Raw genomic sequence first — 14,900 nt, forward strand, 5'->3', positions numbered from 1 at the left:
CGTCAGAGCATTACTGGTGAGGCTTAAATTGTCTTCTCGATGAAATTGTATAGTGTCCAAATCACTTTCCACGTTTATAGGCCAATTTATTTTTCTGGCGGGTTTTTTTTACCATCGAAGTTCATACCAATGTCACTTTCCAATTTTCTTTCATCGTTGCAGACCAAATAATTGTTACAATTTTTTTTTCCTTAAAAATTAGGATTTTCTTGAGGATAATTTGGAAAAGAGTCGTACTGCAATACGTAATTAATACAATTCAAAATTGAAATTCCGATGCTATTTTTATATAATTACGTAAATTGATTTTTTTTTTTTCTTTTTGGGAATTATGGTAATTGATTTTGATTTATTTTTTCAAAAGTTTATAGCAAAAAAAAAACATAAAAAGAAAAACAAAAATAGATAGAACTGTAGAGTTCAGGGGCAAAACGAACCGTTGCAGGTAAAACCCTAATTTCAAACCCCGAAAGCTCAAATTCTTGCGTCGTTAACTCGCCGGCTAACACAATTCGGTGAAATGTATGGATCCGACAAAGTCTCCGACGACTCTGAGCGAACGGCTTTCAGGAGAGCGGAGAAGAAGTACAAGCTCTATTACGATCCGGCCTCGAAAAAGTAATAATTTCTCTTGGCTATCTCAGATTCTCGGCCAATAGTTTCTTACTTTTTCGTGGGTATTTCGTTGTTTATTTATTTATTTTTTCCCAGGAAAAAGCAACCCAAAAAGGTGGATTTATCCGAGGTCCTGGATTTTAAGTCCATTCTTGAATCATACAACGAAAACAGCGAGCTTCCGAATGGATTCAATGTTCTTCGATGCGATTCAGGCCGTCCTGTGTTCTCCATGGAAAATCGCCCCGGTATCAATTTCTTCATGCTCATTAATTATTGTTATTGTCATCAATTCATCATCATTAGCTGAAAGGAACTGAAGCCAATCGAATTGTATGTTGCACTAAATTAAATGCAACTATAGTCTAGGAATTCAAATTACTATAATTTAATGGTGCAAAGTCGGGAAATTTTATACTTAGGTTAATGAATTTTATTTGCAATGTATCCAGTAAGTTACATTCTCGTTGGTGTTAGTCAGTAATTATGGTTTTTTTTATTGCTGTCAGCAGAAGAAATTTCCAGATTGATAGTGAAATTCTGTCCTAATTATGAGTTTTCCTCCTTAAGCTGGTTAATGCGACAATGTCGTTGGTTTCTGTATGAATTTTGAGTTGATTTTGTATTATATTGCAGGATTCTATTTCATTCCTGGAGCATTGAATATACAAGAACAATGCGAATGGATAAAGGAGAGTCTGACCAGCTTCCCACAGCCACCTAATAGAACAAATCACAATGCATTTTATGGGCCTATTAATGACTTGTTTCTTGCGGCAACGGAGAAGAAAATTTTGGTTGAAGAGGGGAATTCTCCTGCTAGTTTGAATTCCGGATGCAATGTTTCTCCCGGTGATGGGGATGTTCAACGGTGGAAGTTCTTCAAGGAAGATGTTGTGTCTTCTAGAGGAAATACACGCAAGTCTATTTCAGCTTCTGTTCTACTGCGAAAGTTGCGTTGGAGTACCCTTGGCCTGCAATTTGACTGGTCCAAGGCATGTGACACTTTTGAAATGTAGTTTACTTTCTCTCTTTTTATCCTCTTTAATAGTTATAATCCAAGTTCTGGATATAGGATATGCCCTTATTATAATTTGCTCATGAAAGGTTGATGTCTTACAGCATGAAAAGCTTTTTTTATCAATCTTTGAATTGTACTAAGCCTGGTTAACAATTAGTCAATAAGAAGTACATTCACTCTTTTGCCTTTCCTAGAGGTAGGCTAACTTCTTTTATATATATATATATATGTTACTGATTAGCGTTCATGTTGCAGCGAAACTACAATGTGTCTCTTCCGCATAACAAAATCCCCACTGCACTTGGTGAACTTGCTAAAAGGATGGCAGCACCTGCAATGCCTCTGGGAGAAGGTTTCAAGCCAGAGGCTGCAATAGTTAACTACTTTGGATTAGGTACTTTCTGGGAAAAGATTTTTAGCCTATAGTTTCTTCAATTAATGTTCTTTTTTTTGAATGCTAATCATTTTTCTGTTCTTGGTTCAAAGTTACTAAATTATTGCATCTGCTTTGTAAATTTTTTTGTTTATTAAGGTGATTCTCTTGGAGGCCACCTTGATGATATGGAAGCAGATTGGAGTAAACCAATAGTGAGCATAAGGTAGCTTGCAATCCCCTGTATTTTTCAGGTAGTTTGCTAGAAACGTCAAAATACAGAATAAACATTACCATGGGTGCTTACCATATCTTTATCTCCCTCCAGTTTGGGCTGCAAAGCAATTTTCCTTTTGGGAGGAAAGTCAAAAGAGGATCCTCCATTAGCAATGTTCCTTCGAAGTGGTGATGTTGTACTTATGGCTGGAGAAGCCAGGGAATGCTTTCATGGTAAGTTTGAAGCTTCAGCCAGCTTATAATTTCAAATACTTTAAATAAGCTTTTGGGGTCTTTTTGTGAATACACTAGGTATTGATTTTCATTATATCTCGAGTAATAACTAGCACGCAGTTAGAAGAAATCACATTTTCCATACTGAGCTTGAAGTAGCTTTCAGTGACAAAATGGAATTTTGTTCTTAGCCATTCAAGGTGTCCATTAAGGTCACATGCCTGCAAACTAGTAAAAAATCATTTAGCAACTGTTGTCTAGAATGATTAAAAGATTTACATCATGAACATAAGAATGCTTAATTGATCAATTGTAGTTTCATATGATTAATTGATCACCATCATCAACTCCTAGTATCCCTATTTATCTACAACCTTGTAAGAGAAATGCATTTGCTTTTGTCTTGTAGGTGTGCCTCGTATATTCACAGCCAAAGAAAATGCCGAAATTGCAGCTCTTGAGTTGCAGTTATCACATGAAGATGATCATTATTTCTTAGAATACATCCAGACTTCTAGAATCAACATCAACATCAGACAAGTATATTAATATTATTGTTCTCTTCAAAATTTAATGTTTGATTTAAGATTCAACACAAGTTAAAAGAGAATTAATAGAGATGCTGCTATAGTGCTATACAACAACAACACATGGGAAAGCAATTTAATTATGATTTTTTTTTTTAATTTTTTTTTTTTAATTTTTTTATATATAGAGATTTAGAATGTCTTGTATCAAAGTTGAATGACCGCAGAATGCCAAGAGAAAATAAATGCGAGTAAAATTAATAAGTAACGGCAAAACTGCAGAGTATTTGATTGAGAATTTGTTGTATTGAAGCATCTAATTAGATAGATAGGATTTCATGTATAAAGTGCTTAATTTTGTTTAAGCAAGGCAACCAACCTTTATCCTGTCTGTTTTTTCCAATTCAATCTACTCTGACAGATGGTCAGTCTATCAAATGAAAGCTCCTGTTTGAACTTTCTATCGAAACAAAACATATTTCTGGTTCCTGGAAATTGCAGATTTTGAATATCACATGGAAAATGATTTAAGAAAGAATCATCTCTGCGAATGAAAATCAAAGCGTAAAATTAACGTTTTGTGGAGAGTGGGATTTGAACCCACGCCCTTTCGGACCAGAACCTTAATCTGGCGCCTTAGACCAACTCGGCCATCTCCACTTTGTGAGGTTTGAAATGTAATTACATATTTGTCAAAGATTAGATGATTTGTTTGGGCTAAAACATTTTATATTTGTTGTATGCTTGACTTATTATACTCTCTTTTTACCAAAAAAAACGAAAAAAGAAGACTTCTTGTGCTATCCACCGTCTAAGGGTGAAGAAGTGTAAACAGAAGTGTTTTTCTGCTGCAGAAAAACAATTGTTTTGATGACCACGGTAACAGTGTGGAGGCGGTGTTTGTTTTTAGCTTCCAGAAGTACGGGGTGGTGTTGAACAAGTAAAAAAGGTTGTTGGTCTTTTTGGCTTCGCTTGGAAAAATAGGAATTAGCCAACTCTTCCCCTACGTAGTTTCCCACAAGTCGGCAAAGCAAATGATTGGTCAAAAGAGCACGTTTCTATATAATAACAAATTGAGAATTTTCAACAATTCTATATGTCATGTGAATTTATTATTCTTTTCCTTGCGCTTCAATTTTATTCACATATGTACATTTTAATAAATAATCATTCCATCCTAACATTATGTTTCTAATAAACAAATAAATAAATTTGAACGACGTTGTATCAACGTCGTATATTGTTATAATCCTATTTTTATATAGTTTTGACTTTTGCATATATATATATATATATATATATTGTTTCCTTATTGATAAATAAGAATGCGGAAATATTTTCATTTTTAATTTAAAAATAATTCATATAGTGCAAAAATAAGTATTGATTTAATTCCTCAGGCTAACAAACAAATTGCAACCTCATTGTGAATTGTGAAAAAAATGTGAGGTATTGCTTTTATGGGAAATAACTCAAATATATCGTTTTGACTTTTCCGGTCAAATTTGGTTGAAAAATATATTAAAAAAAATTAAAGAAAAAAAATTAAAATCTTTGGATAGAAAAGGATAAGGATCAGAAGCGGTGTGGTCCTCATAATAATCACTCAAAAATGGATAAAGATATTTCACTCACCGTTTGATAGAAGACCATTTTAGTAGAACGAGGGACTGCACAGTAGAAAAAATTTCAATTTATTAAAATAAAAAAAAAAGTAGAAAAATTTCCAATCAGGAAAATCTGGAGAGATCTAGCAGTACCAAGTAAACCAATCAGGGCCGTCCAAACAAGAGGACGCGATGAAGAAAGAGAAGCAAAACAAAAATAAAACATCTTCGCTAAGTTCCAAATTCCCCGACGCCCTTAAAGCCACCAAAAACCCACGCGTCTACGTGTACAATTCCCATACCACTTTTATTTATTTTCTCATCGCAAATTTTTATATTTTATATTTTCTCACGCTTCTCTCGCCAATATAAAAAAAAAAAAATCTTGCCTATTCTCTCTCTCCATCTCTCTTTCTCTTCTGCCTTGGTTTGTAAATCTCTCTCGTCGTCGATCGAGAATGGGTCCGATCGTCTTGACTCAGTTAGCCACTGGTCTAAGCGTATTGGCTGGTGCGGTGCTGGTCAAATCGGTGATGGACCAGAAGCCCATGGCCGGCCCGTTTCCCAGGTGCTCCAGTTGCAATGGCACGGGTCGGGTCTCGTGTCTCTGCTCGCGTTGGTCCGATGGGGATGTGGGTTGCCGGACTTGTGCCGGTTCGGGTCGTATGGCGTGTAGTAGCTGTGGTGGAACAGGTACGGGTCGACCCATCCCGGTTCAACTCTCTGTACGACGTTCAAACACTCCGTCGTAACGGGTGCGGTTCGTCTTTGGTAGAAATTTTTTAGTAATATTTTAAATTCTATACTTTAGCTGTAATACAATCTTCCCTTTCTCTCTTATTTTTCTTTCTTTTTCTTTTTTTAAATTTTTTTGGAGTTTTTTTAAGCTATGATTAAATCTGTATAATATATGCTGATGATACTCTCAGAGAGAAATGGAAGATTATTTAGTTTGTAATGGAAAATCAATTTCACTAAATTTTTATTATTCGGGATATATTATAAAGGTTAATTACTGATTAGCTTGTGACAAATTGGATCCCTTCATATGAATAATTAAGTAGTTCTTGAGCATCTGCAACTTCCCGAAGCAAAGTCTGCTAAAATTGATTGCCCGTAGTTTCAATAGATTTTCTATTAGAAATTAAATTAAAATCAAAAATTCAAAATTCACTCATTATGTTACTATAAAAAGCAAAGAAAATGCATCATTTTTTTTTTTGTTTTTGGGTCAATTCCAACTTCATGCTTAGACGGGCTTCCATAACTCGTAGGACATTTTAAGGGATTTTTTTTAATATTTTATGAAACCATTTTAAGAATGTTAAAGAAGGCTTTTGCAGCCTAAGAGATTTTTAAAAAAAAAAAAAAAAAATGGTTGGAAGGTAATTTTGTAAAATGAATCTGTGCATGTCAGCTGGAATCCAAATAGATGACTAAGTGACCATACCCTTTATACAGTTCAGCTTTCACTATCGTAGAACAAAAACAGAGAAGAAAGTCTAAAATATGTAGTTGCTTTGAAGCTACCTTTGTTTTTTATTTTAATATTAAAAAAAAAAAATTCTTTGGCAAAAGCATTATTAATCTGTTTTTTAGTTTTTTATTCTGAAAAAATGTTTTCCATTTGCAGCAATAGTTGGAGCTTGTGACCATTTGAACTTGTAGGTAATGCTTAAGACAAAATAATAAAAAGTGATGTTGGGACCAAGAGAGCCATAATAGATACAAGTATGTCCAAATCTATATTGCTTTGCTTTGCTTGCCCGACTCGTACTGCTTAGAAAATAATCTAATTTGAGATTAGCTAATTCAATCGATATTATTCCGTTTCAACTCAGTTTTCACCTCCTGATAGCAGCACCAAATCAATAATTCTTCTCCCCTTTTGCTCGGATAATAATGGTACTTCTGGAAAGAATTAGCCTCTTAGACATCTAACTTCGAAACAAGAGAGAGTTAAACCAGGAATTTCACAAAATAAAAAGGGGCTCGACCAATTTTAACATATTTTTTCCTCCACTCTGCCAATCCCTTTCTTCAATTGATTTTGATGATCTCTTAAATGTTTACCTATCCTCTTATTTTTCACTTTAGAATGAATATATATATATATATAATTTTTTTAATTATACATGTTAGATATTATAATATAAGCGTTTAACAGTAGACAACATATTATCTGATAAAAATAAAATAACATATTATTCGATAAAAATTAAAAAAAAAATTATAACATAAACGTCTAACATCAGATAACATATTGTGCATAACATAAGCGTTTAACATTAGACAATATATTGTCTGATAAAAATAAGATAATATATTATTCGATACAAATTCAAAAAAAATCATAACATAAGCATCTAACATAAGATAACATATTATTTGATAAAAACAAGATAACATATAATTTGATAAAAATTCAAAAAAACATATAAAATAAGAAGGAAAAAAACCTTATTTTTTTGCTTCTTACATAGAATAGCAGAACCCATCAGATTCAGAGTGGTAGTGCAAACTAATTATCATAGAAACCCACAAGTAATTTAAACTTGTAAGCTACATTTTACTGATTTCTTGTCTTCTTTTACATCCGAAGTCAACACTACAGATATACAAATTATTGGCTTATGTTTATACAATTTTCTTTCCTTTTCTTAAACTTTGAAATGTAAACCATGATCTACCAAAAGAAGAAAAGCGATTTTTTTCCCTCCATTTTATTTTGTTTCCTTTATTTTGTATATAAGAGAACATGTCACACCTAACTAAGTTACTATGTCAAAACTTCAACTATGTAAGTCTATATAAAAATCTTTGTGAGTATACCATATTTAAATAGTATGTTAACCACCCCTTGAAAAAGAAAATTGTATGCTAATCAAGAACTACCAAGACTTCCCTGCCTTGCCAGTCAAAAGAACGACTCACTTCCCTGCCTTGCCAGTCAAAAGAACGACTCCAAAATTGTTCGTTTAATGATAGAAAAGGTGGGCTATATGATAATATATTTTATTTTAATATGCGGACCAAATGATGAGTCTATACACTATAGTATTATTCAATGATGAGTCAATTGTACTATTTTGACAAAAGTTGGAGATTAAATCCATGAGGGAGAAAAAAATGAAGGAGAATAGAAACTCATATAGTTTAAGGGAAGAAAAAATCTAACATTTGATACATAAAACTCTCAACTTATTGGGCATAATTTTTTACCAAAAAAAAAAAAAAAACAATTAATGATATGTTTTATTTTGACCAATTAACAAAAAAATATAGTTCTTTAACTTACCATACTGTTTAGATATGTCTGAAACTGCTTGGACTTTAATACTAATTGATTTATTTCCCTTATTGGTCCTCGTTAAACTATAAATTATAATACACATAAATGGATGCTACAATGGGCAAATTTCATTACTAGCCGATTTTATGTTCATGGAGTCCGAAGAGAATTTTTGTACATTGCAAGAAGATTCTATATAATACACACTACAAGAGGCATTACAGGTCCAAATTAACCACAACAAATTTTCCCTCGGAACAAACACATATACATCTCTTAAGCCCCCCTGCCTTTCTTAATTAAAACTTTCTTATCAATCCCAGATTCAAATATCTCTGTCTTCCTCACTTGGGTGTGAAAGCCTGAAATAAAAAACCACCATAAATAAACTTTAATTAGCACCATATATATTATAATTAAAAAACAAAATTAAGAAATTGATTGGACGTACAGCGAAAACGGTAGCATGGCCAGGATCAGCAAGGTGAGCAAAAAGGTTATCAATTGGGCCAGTGCCAGTGTAAATATGTTGGAACCAAGCACCCATCACAGCCAACATAGCCAAACGCCCATTCTTGATCTCCTTGGTCCTCAACTCCTTGATCTTCTCGGGAGAACCGGTTCCCCAACCAAGCGGGTCGAACCAGAGCCCACCTGGGTATCCAACATCTGTTCCGGTGAGCTTGTTGTTTGGGAAGATCGGGTCGGTGTTGACGCTTCCGGGCTTGAGAATATCTGCCCATCGTCTACCCTCAGCCCAGCCGATGAAAATGAGCTCCACTACGAAAAGTGTGGTTGTGTCTGTGAAATATTCAAGCTCTCCGGCTGAGTACCATGATGGGGTGTTTAGGATTCCGATCTTCGTCAAGAATTCGGGGATGAAGATTCCGGCGGCACCCAACATTGCCCACCGGCAGTGCACAAGCTCTGCTTGCACGTTCCATCTTAGGCTTTCGGGGTCGGATGCTATTAAAACAATAATAGTCAAAATTTTAAATAATTAACCATACAAAACAATTTTCATTTGTATTCATGCATTTATATTTAATCCACCAGCTCTTTCAATACCAAAATCATACACGCCTTTTAAAGTTCACCATAAAATAAAATTATATACATATATATATATATATATACACTAAACATTGTTATATAAATTTTTATTTTATTTTATTTTATTTTATTTTTGGTTTTTTCATTTACTTACAAAGGCCAAGAGGATCAAAACCAAAGTCTCCTGGAAGGCTGCATATAACAAAGTAAAAACATAAGATTTTGGCATAAATTGTCAAAATATATTTATTGTACGCAAAAAGAGAGTGGGTGATTAAGAAGATAAAATATGTCTATCATACCTTCCATCAAGCCATGGGGGAGGAGTGCTGCCTGGGAACCATAGTGGCCTATCAGGATCCGCTGCAGCACAAACAGTCACAGAACTTGACCTGGTCTGTGCTGTGTAGTTCCTAACTCTCAATTTCTTCCCACCAAGAAAAGCACCCTTTGTTGCACCCAAACTAGTCAAAGTCTTCTGAGAGCTGCAACATATATTTTACATTATATATTTATAATTGGACGATTTCCTCTACCTACATTTTCGAGCCAGCTCATGCACATTCAAATTCAACGGTTTCAATGACCAGTTATTTCTTATTAAATCATAAGGGTTTTGGGAAAACCATCATATATTTAGCGGATCATATCTTATGAATGATCAAGTCTACGTTTTAATAACTAACAGAGTCATATTAGACCCCCAAAAAAAAAAAAAAAAAAAAATACAACTTGAAAAAGATGAATAATAAAGTATTATATATTTTTAGAACTGTGAACTTTCCATGAAAAGAACAGATGCGCAATTCTTTAAATATTTATTTATTTTTTTTTTTTTTCCTTTCAATGATAGAATGCACAAGTTTTTATGATTCATGGGTAGGGGTAAACTTACCTGGGAGAAGAAATGGCCACAGCTGCAATAGCAGAAGAAGCACAAACGGAAGCCATTTTTTCAGTGTTTAAACCCAAAACTTTGTGAAAAAATGGAGTTTGTATTTGATTGGATTGGTGAGGTAGAAGAAGCGATGGCTAACGATGTAAATCGGTCAATGTATGAATAAGCTTATCTTAGAGGATAGGAGGTGGATGGGTGATTGGTTTCTGGGTTGCCATGTGGCATGGAGAATCTAATACATAGCCCAATCACCTCCAATTCTCTGGCCTACCTGGAATAATCAAAACCAAGTGGCTCATATTACAAGCCCGTGTGACACACAGATATCTGAGAATCCATTGCAAACCAATTCTAGGCCATGTCATTATGGGTCCCATTGACATCTATAAATGGGTTCCCATTGGTCCACTTTGATCTGGTTTCTACCTTCACATAAAAGCAAACAAAAAATCACCACATATCTAGTTTTTTTGGGGACCCACTCTTGGATTTCAATCTGTTTCTCAGCCTCCCTACCAAAGTTTTACTGGACGTAAACCTAATTAACAAAGATTGAAATTTAATTAACAAGGATTGAAATTTCATGGTTTGTGGTAGATAATAAAGACAATTTTTCTAAACCCACCATAATGAAACTAATTACACCCACATTATCAGAATTATTACAAAAAAAAAAAAATTAAAAAATTAAAAAAAGGAAAAAGGAAAAAGGCATCCTGATATCATGAAGTGGGAAAAGATTATAATGTTCCAGTGTATTTTGCAATCGTGCGTTCACGTGCTTTTGTTATGTGACCATGATGTATTAGGTTGGGTTCCATCAAGGTCGATCCATCCATTTCACCAAGAAATATTAAAGTGTTGGGCCGCAGCCCAATAGGCGGTATGGCCATTTCAGTTCATTACAGATCCAGATTTCTTTTTAAAAACAAGGCCAGTACGATATAAATAAAATCTAAACTCAACAATTATCGAACAAAAAAAAAAAAAAAAAGGTATAAACTGGTCTCAGAATTTTCTAACATAGACATCAGCATATTTAAAGTGTGCTTTTTTGCCGGGGAACAATGCCTTTCAGTTTCCAACCTACTATTTTTAACATAAAAATTTTATTTAGAACTGTTGAGCTGCAGTAAAAAGAAAAAAGATATACAAAAAACAAAAAAGAAGAAATGAAAGAATATTAAAAGAATCGAAAAGCAACTAAAGTCCCAAAACTAGTTAAATTGGATTCCCTTCGCGCGGTACAAAAATTAATGAAGATACCATTTTCACATAGATTCTAGAGCTTATATCTTTTCTTTTCTAATTTATATATATATCCATTTTGCAGCTAAAAAAAAAAAAAAGGATCAAAGATAAAGAAGTGTTTGTTGCAAATATAAATACTTTTTTTTAAAAATAAATAAATAAAATGTACTATAAAAAGAAGACAAATTAACTTTGTTTTCGGAATGGTAAAATACATCTAAACTTTCATGATAATAAATTCATGAACTTGCCAATTGTATATAGATGATTGGTACAATTAGCTAAAGTTTAGGTCAACGAATAAAATGTAAGAGCCATGCATAACATACTAATTCTTAAAATATTTATTGGACAACAACAATAATACATATAAATGCATATAATAATTAATAAGTAGAACTTTTCTTTTATTAGAAAAAATTTAATAACTAGAAGTTTACTGGAAATATATACTTGCAATTACCATTGGAATAAGGAAAATATAACATATTATCCCAAAAAAAAAATATATATTTACCTTTACACTAAAAAACACAAAAATAATATGGGTAATCGTGAAGAAAAAGATAAACTCGCCAACCCCACAGTATGGAATTAACATCTGAGCAACACATACCTTCAAGTTGGTTCTTAATTATCTACAAGCCAGGTGTCGTGGACAAAATTATAACCCTTCGTTTGTGCTTCTCTGATATCAGATATAGAGAAAGTTGAGGCCCACCATCTCACATTGTATGTCCCCGTTTCTCTACTTGCAAACAATATGGGAAAACAAACACAATCTCTGTCATTAGTTTGTATTCGAAATTATATTATATATAAAAAAATTAAAATAAAATGCTTAAAATATATAATTAAGGGGGGATCTAAGACCTGTAAACCACCAAGCAGACAGTTAAAATGATTAAGATTTTGAGAATGTAAGGTAGAAAAAATAAAAGATTATTATTATTTTAAAAAATTAAAGATTAGGGTTTACTGAAACAAAATAGATAATTAGCCAGGATTCGGTCACGTGAATAAGCACCGAAATGAGAGAGAGAGATTTTATTAGGTTGGTGGGAAAACAAAACCGTTTAAGGAAGCAAAACGATGCGAATTAACTAAGAAGGCATAGAAATTAGTCCTGTGTAATATATATGCAATGAGTAGTGAGAGTGTTTGAGGTCTACCAACAAAATGAGAGTCTGTTTGATAGTACTTGGCAAATAATCCTCTTAATATAAAAAAGAACATCATTATATTATTAATGTTTTTATTTTCTTTCTTCTCCAAATTTAATTTTATATGTACAACTTTGGATTCCTTATAATATAGATTTCGTTCATGCAAGCATGTGCTTGCTATTACTACTGCAATTATGTCTCTCAAGAATTATTATAGCATCAAACAGTTTTATCTCTTAATTATGTCCAACTCCAATAATAACCTAAAAAACCAAGTAGTGCTACTGCTGGACCATACCCTATATATCTAAATATGCATGTGTGGGGTCAGTAAGTTTACCATACAATCTTAGCTCTTTATGGTCATTTAAAAAAAAAAAAAAAAAATTCAGATATCCTAAGTTGCGGAGTCAACAAGCGAAAGAACGCAGTCCTTGGCATCATTGACTTGTGAAATTGGAAAGAGGAACAAGTTATGATTTTATTTAGGTTTTTCTTTTTGAATTTTTTTTTTAATTTTTTCTGAAAGTACTAAATTATGAAACATTTGGGTGTTATAATGAATAATTACAATCTCACACAAAAACTCCAAAAAAGCTAATATTATGGTGTCGGATTCTCCATCAATCGGGTCCACCTAAGAATTATGATAGTGTTTTGTGAGTTTTATGTTCACAGAGTTGATGATATAGTCACATGGAGGTAGGGTTATATTGCCCATATATTAGGATGCCAATAATGATCAAACTTAGGTGTTGGGGAGTACATTTCAAGAATTGTAGAATTTGGGCTTTTTATTTTATATTTTCCAATTTGCTGATTGATTTCCGAAAATCTTTTTTCTACCGTGGAGGCAAAAAAGGTACCCTTTTGCTAGCCCTAACCACTACCTAATTGTTTCAAGAATATTGGATTTTCTACTTTTTCTTGACACAATTAATTTGATGCCCATTAAGCCTTACAGCACAGCACCCACTGGCATATTTGTGTATGGGATACAGATTTAGAATCGAAAGTTGGTTTGAATGGCTTTCATTTCATAATTATGTTCACTTTCTTTAATTTCATCATAATAAAGTACATTTAATATAATCATAGATAAATATGCCCGATGGTTTCATTTTAAAAAGTATTAATTGCAAAATTCATTCAGCACGTAATAATTCTGAATTCGAATGATACCTTAATTTTAAAAAAACAAAATGAAGTGCAAAATTATAAATATCCAGAGGAAACTATGTCATAATTTTTTAAAATTTAGATTTTAAAAATCATAAATAATTTTGTATACACGAACAAACAGGACTAGACAATTCTTTAGTTAACTTAGTTCAACTAGTTATAAACGCCTATCTAATAAAACCTCGCCGCTATATTACCTTGAAGCTTTTGTCGTTACGAACTCAAGCACTATTCCTAATTTAAATAGTTGTTGGTGAATCCTTGCATGCATTCTGCCGCTCTCTCTCTCTCTCTCTCTCTCTCTCTCTCTCTCTCTCTCTCTCTCTCTCTCTCTCTGTGTATATATATATATATATGGTTTTTTTTTTTTAATTGAATTTTTTTTTTTTTATGATAGGATTTTTTATGTTACAGTAGGAGGGGGAGTAGGTTTTGATGGAGTAAACTGTATTATAAGATTATATACATGTAAATAGTATATATTAATCACTCCAATATTACAACTGAAAAATATTGACAAATAATATGTTAAAAATTTATTGGTTATAGTTCGTTAAACATAACATAGATTGACTGACTTTTTGAGATGACAGAGGTTTACAAGAAGTCAAAAGATTAAACTGTGACATATATTACAGGGAGATAGAAGAGCAGCTTGGATAGGTTTATAAGTTTGAACTGAATTATACATGTATTTGATTAATATAGATTATATTATTAAATAATTAAAAAAATATTAAAATATCCAACCGTTAGATTTTACTTTTGAATTTACAATAATGACAATCACAGAATTGGACACAATATGATTGCCCGTCTGACAAGAATTATGTGCTAATCATTTAACCCCAAACAATATCATGAAGGCTGTTTACTAATTACTATAAGCCTTCAAAATGCTTTGATTAATTTCTTTTTCATTTTCCCCCTAGCATTGCAACATTAAACCCATCTAGCCCCTTATGTGGGAATTAAGTGTTTCTTAAATCCACAATGCAAACCAAGGGATATATTCTGTTCCTCTAAAGGCTTACTAACTCATACTATGTCGAGCCTAATTAACACATAATATATACATATATATACACACACATATACACATATATAATAAAATGTCTTTCGTTTTACTCATGCCCCGTACAATAATTAAACCATTTTCTATAACTTTAAAATTTTCTTTTAATTTTCTAATTTTATGCCATGTACAATCAAAAAATGCTTTAGTAAACTTACTACGTTTTTTATCTTCACCCACTCTCATGTCATTATGGTCAGCATCTGGCTATATATTCCAATCTTTTTATTATTATTACCATTTATTTATTTTTTTATTTTTATTTTTTGAGTACCAAACATTCGACCAACCAAATCAAGACTGTTTAATGGAGAAAAATTAGGAAGATATAATTAATCAGCACATTTGAATACTCTTAATCATTTCTTCCCCCACTATATGACTCAACTA

General features: G+C 32.6%; 3 protein-coding genes and 1 non-coding gene across 6 annotated transcripts; 2 read left to right on the forward strand and 2 right to left on the reverse strand.

Moving 5' to 3' along the window:
• Nucleotides 1-70: 70 nt before the first annotated feature.
• LOC107428295 (alpha-ketoglutarate-dependent dioxygenase alkB) lies at nt 71-3,663 on the forward strand. 3 transcript variants are annotated; one of them, XM_060813592.1, is made up of 8 exons: nt 71-618; nt 712-863; nt 1,252-1,610; nt 1,892-2,030; nt 2,169-2,235; nt 2,338-2,459; nt 2,869-2,999; nt 3,408-3,663. In XM_060813592.1, the coding sequence occupies exons 1-8, from the start codon at nt 521-523 to the stop codon at nt 3,492-3,494; spliced, it is 1,155 nt and encodes a 384-aa protein (XP_060669575.1). In that variant the 5' UTR covers nt 71-520; the 3' UTR covers nt 3,495-3,663. The 3 variants fall into 3 exon arrangements, with proteins under 3 accessions (XP_060669575.1, XP_048318775.1, XP_015894297.1); XM_048462818.2 differs by lacking the exon at nt 2,869-2,999; XM_016038811.4 differs by lacking the exon at nt 3,408-3,663 and having other exon boundaries at nt 2,869-3,143.
• Nucleotides 3,566-3,646, reverse strand: TRNAL-AAG (transfer RNA leucine (anticodon AAG)). The gene has a single exon. It is a non-coding gene; the product is annotated as a tRNA-Leu (tRNA).
• Nucleotides 3,664-4,884: 1,221 nt separating the features above from the next.
• On the forward strand, nt 4,885-5,581 carry LOC125418607 (uncharacterized). The gene has a single exon (XM_048462597.2). It carries the CDS (start codon nt 5,052-5,054, stop codon nt 5,343-5,345), a length of 294 nt encoding a protein of 97 aa, XP_048318554.1. The 5' UTR covers nt 4,885-5,051; the 3' UTR covers nt 5,346-5,581.
• A 2,412-nt stretch (nt 5,582-7,993) lies between these two features.
• On the reverse strand, nt 7,994-9,994 carry LOC107410137 (chlorophyll a-b binding protein 7, chloroplastic). Its single transcript, XM_048462596.1, has 5 exons — nt 9,834-9,994; nt 9,241-9,423; nt 9,093-9,130; nt 8,337-8,851; nt 7,994-8,247 (listed from the first exon to the last, which is right to left on the reverse strand). Exons 1-5 carry the CDS (start codon nt 9,887-9,889, stop codon nt 8,230-8,232), a joined length of 810 nt encoding a protein of 269 aa, XP_048318553.1. The 5' UTR covers nt 9,890-9,994; the 3' UTR covers nt 7,994-8,229.
• Nucleotides 9,995-14,900: the final 4,906 nt, after the last annotated feature.

The sequence above is a fragment of the Ziziphus jujuba genome, chromosome 12, assembly GCF_031755915.1.
Source record: "Ziziphus jujuba cultivar Dongzao chromosome 12, ASM3175591v1".
Taxonomy (NCBI): Eukaryota; Viridiplantae; Streptophyta; class Magnoliopsida; order Rosales; family Rhamnaceae; genus Ziziphus; species Ziziphus jujuba.

Bases quoted from the DNA above. Each gene is read 5' to 3' on its own strand.
- LOC125418607 (XM_048462597.2), top strand. From the start codon at position 5,052: ATGGGTCCGATCGTCTTGACTCAGTTAGCCACTGGTCTAAGCGTATTG.
- LOC107410137 (XM_048462596.1), bottom strand. From the start codon at position 9,889: ATGGCTTCCGTTTGTGCTTCTTCTGCTATTGCAGCTGTGGCCATTTCT. The intron at 9,424-9,833 runs GTAAGTTTACCC...TATATGTTGCAG, and splicing joins GTGGCCATTTCTTCTCCCAG to CTCTCAGAAGACTTTGACTA. The intron at 9,131-9,240 runs GTATGATAGACA...TGTTATATGCAG, and splicing joins CCCCCATGGCTTGATGGAAG to CCTTCCAGGAGACTTTGGTT.
- LOC107428295 (XM_060813592.1), top strand. From the start codon at position 521: ATGTATGGATCCGACAAAGTCTCCGACGACTCTGAGCGAACGGCTTTC. The intron at 619-711 runs GTAATAATTTCT...ATTTTTTCCCAG, and splicing joins TACGATCCGGCCTCGAAAAA to GAAAAAGCAACCCAAAAAGG. The intron at 2,460-2,868 runs GTAAGTTTGAAG...TTTGTCTTGTAG, and splicing joins AGCCAGGGAATGCTTTCATG to GTGTGCCTCGTATATTCACA.